This window comes from Erigeron canadensis, chromosome 4, assembly GCF_010389155.1.
Source record: "Erigeron canadensis isolate Cc75 chromosome 4, C_canadensis_v1, whole genome shotgun sequence".
Taxonomy (NCBI): Eukaryota; Viridiplantae; Streptophyta; class Magnoliopsida; order Asterales; family Asteraceae; genus Erigeron; species Erigeron canadensis.
Window position 1 is genome coordinate 25,199,228 of NC_057764.1, and position 7,866 is coordinate 25,207,093.

General features: G+C 31.6%; 2 protein-coding genes across 2 annotated transcripts; one reads left to right on the forward strand and one right to left on the reverse strand.

Annotated features, from left to right (window-relative positions):
• The first annotated feature begins 653 nt into the window (after positions 1 to 653).
• On the forward strand, positions 654 to 1,912 carry LOC122597226 (probable fructokinase-7). Its single transcript, XM_043769849.1, has 5 exons — positions 654 to 860; positions 1,070 to 1,267; positions 1,341 to 1,481; positions 1,588 to 1,707; positions 1,778 to 1,912. The coding sequence occupies exons 1-5, from the start codon at positions 672 to 674 to the stop codon at positions 1,910 to 1,912; spliced, it is 783 nt and encodes a 260-aa protein (XP_043625784.1). The 5' UTR covers positions 654 to 671.
• A 499-nt stretch (positions 1,913 to 2,411) lies between these two features.
• LOC122595801 (MADS-box protein SOC1-like) lies at positions 2,412 to 7,142 on the reverse strand. Its single transcript, XM_043768247.1, has 8 exons — positions 7,068 to 7,142; positions 6,609 to 6,826; positions 5,285 to 5,369; positions 4,629 to 4,696; positions 4,403 to 4,502; positions 4,282 to 4,323; positions 3,012 to 3,053; positions 2,412 to 2,844 (listed from the first exon to the last, which is right to left on the reverse strand). The coding sequence occupies exons 2-8, from the start codon at positions 6,788 to 6,790 to the stop codon at positions 2,704 to 2,706; spliced, it is 660 nt and encodes a 219-aa protein (XP_043624182.1). The 5' UTR covers positions 6,791 to 6,826; positions 7,068 to 7,142; the 3' UTR covers positions 2,412 to 2,703.
• Between the last annotated feature and the right edge of the window lie 724 nt (positions 7,143 to 7,866).

Below are 7,866 nucleotides of genomic sequence, written 5' to 3' on the forward strand. Positions count from 1 at the left end.
TAATTAATTTGTTGTGATGGGTTTTGTTTCCTTTGGATTCTCCTTTGATTGGGTTGTTAAATTTATGGTAATATATATAGGTTTAGCAATAGAGGGAAAAGAAAGAAAATGTAATCCACAAGTGGTGTGCTTTGGAGAGCTTTTGATTGATTTTGTGCCCACAGCAGCAGGAGTTTCACTAGCTGAGGCTCCCGGATTCAAGAAAGCTCCTGGTGGCGCCCCTGCTAATGTGGCAGTCGGTATCTCCAGATTGGGAGGATCCGCAGCTTTTCTAGGCAAGGTACATAGAAACAAGTATCTATTTAGCCTACAAAGAAGACATCTAAAGACAATTTTCCACAACATTTTTCTAGGCAAAACTGGTTATGTGATTACAAATATTCAATTCCTAATTACATGCGGTACCAGGAAAAAAATCAAGAGGTCAATGTTAAAAGTTTCTTGGAAAAAAAAAATCTAAAAGGGAACAAAATTTAAAAATCCGTGGAAAAAATTTAAAATACATGGCAAAATTTAGGAGGGTATTGGCTGTTCTTGTCTACCTTTGGTATCGCCCTTGCCTAATTAGATGAATGGTTGTTTCATCTGTTGGTGAATTAAAAAGTCATGGGTTTGCATTCCCCTTTTTGTACTTTGTTTGTCATTAGGTTGGTGACGATGAATTTGGTTACATGTTGGCGGACATCCTTGAAGAAAACAATGTGGATATCTCAGGAATGAGGTTTGATAAAAATGCAAGGACTGCATTGGCGTTTGTTATCCTAAGAGCCGATGGAGAGCGTGAGTTTATGTTTTTTCGGAATCCTAGTGCTGATATGCTTCTTACCGAAGCAGAGCTTGATAAAGAGCTAATCAAGCAGGTACTTATCACCTTGTGAGCAAAACAGGTAATATAGGTTGAAAAGCTGCACATATATATTACTAAATGGATGGGTTGGGTAAGGTGTTGGTTCAAGCGATCTTAAGTCTTTAATTACGTTCAATTTTGAGTTACAGAAGTTTTTCACGGTACACAAGCCCTGATTTTCACTGCTAATTGAGATTAACTGTGTCTGTCTTTTTTCAACAGTCATTGATCTTTCACTACGGATCTATCAGTTTGATTGAGGAACCATGCAAATCAGCTCACATAGCAGCAATGCAAGTGGCTAAGAAAGAAGGCTGCATTCTTTCATATGATCCTAATCTGAGACTCCCTCTCTGGCCATCAGCTGAAGCTGCTCGAAAAGGCATCATGAGCATCTGGGATCAAGCGAATGTTATCAAGGTAGTACAGAAATCTGTCAAACTAGTCTAATTTAGTTGACTTACATGTTTAACCACTATTTTGGAAAATGCAGATTAGTGAGGAAGAAATTGTATTCTTGACTGAAGGCGGTGATCCTTATGATGATAACGTCGTTTTGAAAAAGCTTTTCCACCCGAATCTTAAGCTTTTGATAGTCACTGAAGGTCCTAATGGTTGCAGATACTACACCAAGGTTAACTTTAATTGACTATGAAATTTAAGATTTGATCGATTTGATGTGGTTTTAGCCTAGTTAAGTTCTTATAATTTGTTTTACTTAACTAAAATGTTTTTTCTAGGATTTCCATGGCAAAGTTGGTGGCGTAAAGGTTAATAAGTGTGTTGATACAACAGGTGCAGGGGATGCCTTTGTTGGCGGCCTCCTTAGTAGTCTTGCTATAAATATTCAGCTCTTCAAGGTAAAATTTATTTGAAGTCAGATGATCACGTACATTCACAAAAATCTAACATGTTAAATATACTTTGCAGGACGAAAAGAAGCTAAAGTATGCACTAAAGTTTGCAAATGTTTGTGGCTCCATCGCCGTAACAGAAAGAGGAGCAATTCCCTCCTTGCCAACAAAGGAAGTTGTTCTTAAGAAGTTGGAGGAAGCCGGAGCCTAAATAATCGAAGTTATTGTGCCTTGGAATCAGGAAAAAATGCTCATCCATTGTTTGCTATAGAAGAATGGTGATCGAAGATTGATAAACTATGTAAAAAAGCATGTAAAATTTTCCTTCATATACTTTTGTCTATGTATCTTGTACATTGAACATGATGTAAATGAAAACGCCTCATATGAACACTTTACAAACACGCTCACACTATTATTTAATTAACGCACAAGGAGTATATATATATCCGCAGTCATCTATACTTAAATCGTTCGTACACACAAACATTCATAACTAAACCATAAAGAAAATACCTTAGTATGAGTTCTAAATCTGGTCTCATTGTTCCTTCCACATTCAAGCATGGAAGTTTTCGCAACTGTTTTTCTTCTTTAACTGGTACGTTGGTAAAAAAAAAAAAAAAAACTCTGATTATTTCAATACAAACCCAAAATGTATTTGAAAAAACCTGAAAAGACACGGAAAAAATTTATAACACGATTGATCATCAAATTAATGACACTCAAAACATTTCTTGAAATCAACCAAAGATACAACCACGTACCAAGACAACAATGACGAGATCGATCCGGCTATGACACATGCATGCCATCATCGTATATATTGTTCATATGTACAACAACCAAAATTAGAGGATCGTTAAGTTTCAGTTGTGCATGAACTCTATGCCGCAGATAACAAGTACATAAAACCAAACACAAGTAAGATCAACAGCATTATTAGATCTCAATAGATATATAAATGCGTGTACGTTTATATATAAAAATCGTATATATGGCTCATTTTGGTCTATCTTTCCTCGTCCGCTTTTCAGGCATTCCGATGAATAGTTCTGTTTCCACGTCAGAGGTTTCTCCATATTCCGCATTCTGAAAATTTGTTGGTTGTTCTTCTGGAGTTTTTTTGGTTCGGACTAGACGCTGTAACAAGACAATTTGCATATGGTAACTTTCAAAGCTCTAATTCACGAGTAAATTAGTAAAGAATGTATTACGAGTAGTATATACTGTAATTACTTTTACTGTAACAGATATTCAGCATAATTCAAATTTAAATTGATAATACGAGTATATATGAACAAACTTACCTTGACATTTAGCAATGCATTTTGAGAAGCTAGCATTTTCTCCTGAAAATATATATGTGTTTCTATGGAGTTAGATGAGTAGCTAAGATATAATTATTTTGGTTTATATAGGGGTGATCAGTTAATGATTGAGAAGTGTCCTTTGTATCCCTAATTTAAAAGAAGTGTCCCTAAATTAACTTTTACCTTATTCTTTATACGTAAATCATTCTTGAAAATGTCCAAAAAGTACCATGTGCTGTAGTTTGTTAAAGAAACAATATATATCATGAATCAATTCGTATTATGTACCGATCAAATTTGGTACCACTTATGACTTATGTTTATAGTGAAATGTTTATTAGGAAACTAAAATTTGTGTGAAAACTAAAAAACAGGTCAAAACACAATGTGATTTGAATATAACACAATGTATTTTAATTGTGTTTATTAGTAATCTAAAACCACATTGTGTTAAGTTTTAAATCACAGTGTGTTTTTGATAGCGCGTGAAAATCAGAAACTGTTCAAATACATTGTGATATAAACTTAACACAATGTGTATTATAAAAAATAAAAAAATAAAAACGCATTGTGTTAAATTTAGATCACATTGTGTTTTGGCCAATTTTTTAGTTTTCACGAAAATTTTAATCTTCAAATGATCACAACCCTATGCTTAATTATATATATAAGCACATGCAATAGGTGAATTTGTTTAAAAAAATCTAGCAGTGTGACTTTTGGGCCTAGGGATAAGCAGATTTTCCCAAGTGTCCATCCCGTTCCGATCCTGATCCCGAAAAGTGGTACCGAATGGGACTTGGGACCGGTACCTATTTTTCTTAGTTCGCGGGACTTGGGACCACGGTACCGGGAAATGGTACCAAATGGGAAATGGGACCGGTACCGGTACCAAGTTTTTGAAAATTTCGGGACTTGGGACCGCGGTACCGGGAAATGGTACCAAATGGGAAATGAGACCGGTACCGGTACCAAGTTTTTGAAAAATTTGGGACTCGGTACCATCGGTACCGGGACGGGACTGGTCCCATGCTCATCCCTCCTCTTATTTTTTGAGCAAATTTAATTTTTACCGGCTAGGCAGGTTATAAAATAATCCCGACTTTTGACTTATATATAGTCCGTATAAATATAATTTTTAAATTAAGATTAATGTAAATGACAACGAAATACAACTAGTTTGTATATCGATTTGACTAAACTATTTTGCAAATTATTTGTAACAATTTCTAGTGTTTTAATTAATGTACTCAAGAATTATATATACCTTTGCTTGTAGCTCCTCAATCTGTTCACTGTAAACTTGCATCTGAAACAACAACAAAAAATGCAATTAAACTTGCTCGATCAATCTCTTGCAAAATTAGAATAACTTTGGAATAATTAACCTTTCGAGCACGAATGATACCAACACTCCTCTCCAGTTGTTGTTCAATCTCTTGCAATTCCTCAATGCTACTTAAACCCATACCTTCTCCCAAAAGTTTCCTGTGCATATATGTATATTTAAGACGATTTTTTTTTTTATTATTTTTTTTTATAGCTAAAGAGTCATTAACATGCATGCATTAATTGGATGGATATAGGTAGTATATATGCAAAATTAATTCACACCTTTTTGCGAGTTCTAATGCCTCTATCTTCTTGGCCATACTTTCTGTTTCATTCCTCAACTGCTGCCACTATTGTAAATTAAATAGGGAAATACTCCAATTAGTTACATACACATTTTCCAAAATCATATATACGAATCGTCTGACATTTTATTTTGAGAATTTTTCTATTAGGATGGTTGCCGATTTTGTAAGACTAAATTGTTTTAAGTTCTATTAAATCGACCTCTTACAGCTAACATATAGTTTTAGGTAGAAACAGTAGTAGTTCTCCTTAGTATTACAAGAATTAATTATATCATTTATATATGCGATAGGAAGGAAGGGAGGTGATCTGTACACCACTTCTTTTAGTCGTACCTCACTAAACATGTTTTACATAATTGTACATGATAAAATTCTAAATTATATTTGATAGTGTACAATGTACATCATTGCCCGGCAAGGAAAGATTGATAGCCATTTTAATATATTAGACTAGCTAGTCGTAGATGAAAACTCTCTTTAAATCTTGACGATTGATTTTATTCAAAGAGTCAAAATTTTCAACTTTACTAGTAAAACTACTGTTTTCCATTTTAGAGGATCTGATAAATCTCAAAATATGACGTCAAGCTAGGAAAATAAGTAATATGATCATGCAGATCTAAGAATAACCTGAGCATCTTCATCTACACTTGAAGAATTGTCGGTTTGAACTTCTTTAACATGATTCCTATACCGTTCGATAGTATCCTCCATGCTAAACATGTTTCAAATTAACAAGAAGTTAGATAATAACAACATTTTCTGTTAGCTAGTTATATGAATTGCAACTTAATTAATTGGATTTCTGTCATGTAATTAGCAAGAATTTCAGTTCTACATTAAAGTGACATGATTTTCAAGTAATTAGAACTAATGAATAAGTTTCACGTTAATTAATCGATCCCTTACATGGTATACAAATAGAGTACACGTTTTTTATATACATCTAGTACGTACAGCCACATAATATACATTTCATATTCTCTTTCTATACTTGCAAAATATTTGTAAATATATTTGATCTAGAGATTAAGACATCATAGAAATTAAACCAAATAAATTAAGTTTTTTTTTTATACAATCATTATTATGAAATATTGAATATTAGTGTGAGACATCTAATTACCTTTATAATATTAAATCATTATAAATTTCATCTGTGGTACATATGAATAGTATATTATATTATGGTAAGCTGTAGTGTTGTACTATGATCATAATAAATATACTTAGAACTTGATTCTTTTTATAGCAAAAATCAGAAGAAAAGCAAAAGCTGATCACTTTGTGCATATGTTAGAAAAGAAGTTGGAATATATGAAACAAACAACTTCATGTTACAATCTGATTGAAACATACTAGGCAAAGAGAGTTTATGTTTGTCTAGAGCCTTTCTTGGTCATAACAAAAAAATGTCATGAAAAACCACACCATATGTGAAATAGGAGTATTGTCAGAAATATATAATATACTCTATCTTAGATCATTAACTAATATACATATATATACAAATTAAAAAATGCAAGAAACTAATTAAGATCTTGACTCATAATAACATAACAAGCTAAACTAGGAAAAACTCAATTACATATAAATTAAAGATGTACATAAAGATTCCTATTTGTAAACCCTAAAGAAAGAAAGAAAGAAAGAAAGATATAACATATATGCTAATTTTAGATCTAAATAAGTGTGTATATATTTGTAATTATACAAGTATATTTTGGAAGAAACCCTAAGGTTGATAACTCATAGACCACAAACAAATTAAAGAAAACATATGTTTGCTACATCTGTGTAGTATGTATAATATACTATTACTATATATACATGTATATGTGCATGAAATGATATATATATATATATATATATATATATATATATATATATATATATATATATGATAATTAAGAGAAAATCAAGAATGAGAATAGAGTGAAGATAATCAAAAAACCTTGAGCTTGCAAATTCACATAGTTTGCCTCTTGGAGAGAAGATAATCAAAGCAACTTCAGCATCACAAAGCACAGAAAGCTCAAAAGCTTTCTTCAATAAACCATTTCTCCTTTTGGAGAAAGTCACTTGTCTACTTGTTGCATTCTCAATCCTTCTCATCTGGGTCTTTCCTCTCACCATCTTAATTAACTAAAAATTCCTTGATGAGATTTTGACCTAAAATTTTCCAACACCAAAAAAGAGAATTTCTATAATTAACTTATACTATATATAGTAGGTCATTAAGATCCATTATTAACACTACAACTAGCTAGCTTGATTAGTTTTTTGAAGCAAAAAGTATTAAAAGATACAAAGGAGAAAAAAAATATACATACAATTTGTATCTATAATTTTTGGCTAAATATGGGTATTCCTATAAGGAGATGTAATCTATCTAAAAAGAAAAAGAACTCACAAGAGAAGCAAAACCCAAGATCAGAGTTCTTCTAAAGAGAGTAGCAAATATGTGTGTGTGTGTGTGAGAAAAAACTTGCAAAGAATAAAGTGTGATTGGCTGGGAAAGAGTACTTGGCCTAATTATAATGGCTATATGTAAAGATTTAATAGACTTCACTGGTTGGTTACTTCCTTGACTCTTCAACATTATAAAAATAGATAAATATTTCAATCTGGATTAACCCAATCAGGGTAAACACCTTTTTCAAATGGATGTATTTTAATACTAGTGTACAAGTTTTGATGCATTATTAATACATTTTCTTACTAGCTAAACATCATAAATCATAAATAAATGGGATTTGTTAACTAATGCCCATAGTACATTAGTTAAGAAGTATTTAATAATCAGATTCTTTTCTTATTAATCAAAAATTATATTTAATGTGTATTAATTTAATCTAACAATTTTTATTTTTAAATGAATATATAATACATATTTTCAGATTTTAGGAAGGTTGCATGTACTTCATTAAATGCTTAATTAAATGCTACTTAAATGGTGCACTAGGGTCACTAGTTAGCAAATCCCTAAATAAAAAAATAAAAATCTATGTATATAAGATAAAGATACTCTCAAATTAACTCTAGAGATCAAGTCCCCCGATCATATCTATATCTATATTATTATATAAAATTATAATTTATGTTGAAAAAGAAAAAAAATGAAACATGTGAACTGATCAAACTACCTTAATTGAATTAAATCGTTATCAACCTTTAATGTTAAATTATATTAACCTTTAATATTAAATTAT

What these genes read in the sequence shown, in the direction of transcription:
- LOC122595801 (XM_043768247.1), bottom strand. Translation starts at nt 6,790, where the DNA reads ATGGTGAGAGGAAAGACCCAGATGAGAAGGATTGAGAATGCAACAAGT. An exon ending in GCATTAGAACTCGCAAAAAG is followed by an intron (nt 4,503 to 4,628) that starts GTGTGAATTAAT and finishes ATATATGCACAG; the next exon opens with GAAACTTTTGGGAGAAGGTA. An exon ending in ATGCATTGCTAAATGTCAAG is followed by an intron (nt 2,845 to 3,011) that starts GTAAGTTTGTTC and finishes GTCTTGTTACAG; the next exon opens with CGTCTAGTCCGAACCAAAAA.
- LOC122597226 (XM_043769849.1), top strand. Translation starts at nt 672, where the DNA reads ATGTTGGCGGACATCCTTGAAGAAAACAATGTGGATATCTCAGGAATG. An exon ending in ATAAAGAGCTAATCAAGCAG is followed by an intron (nt 861 to 1,069) that starts GTACTTATCACC and finishes TTTTTTCAACAG; the next exon opens with TCATTGATCTTTCACTACGG. An exon ending in TAAATATTCAGCTCTTCAAG is followed by an intron (nt 1,708 to 1,777) that starts GTAAAATTTATT and finishes TATACTTTGCAG; the next exon opens with GACGAAAAGAAGCTAAAGTA.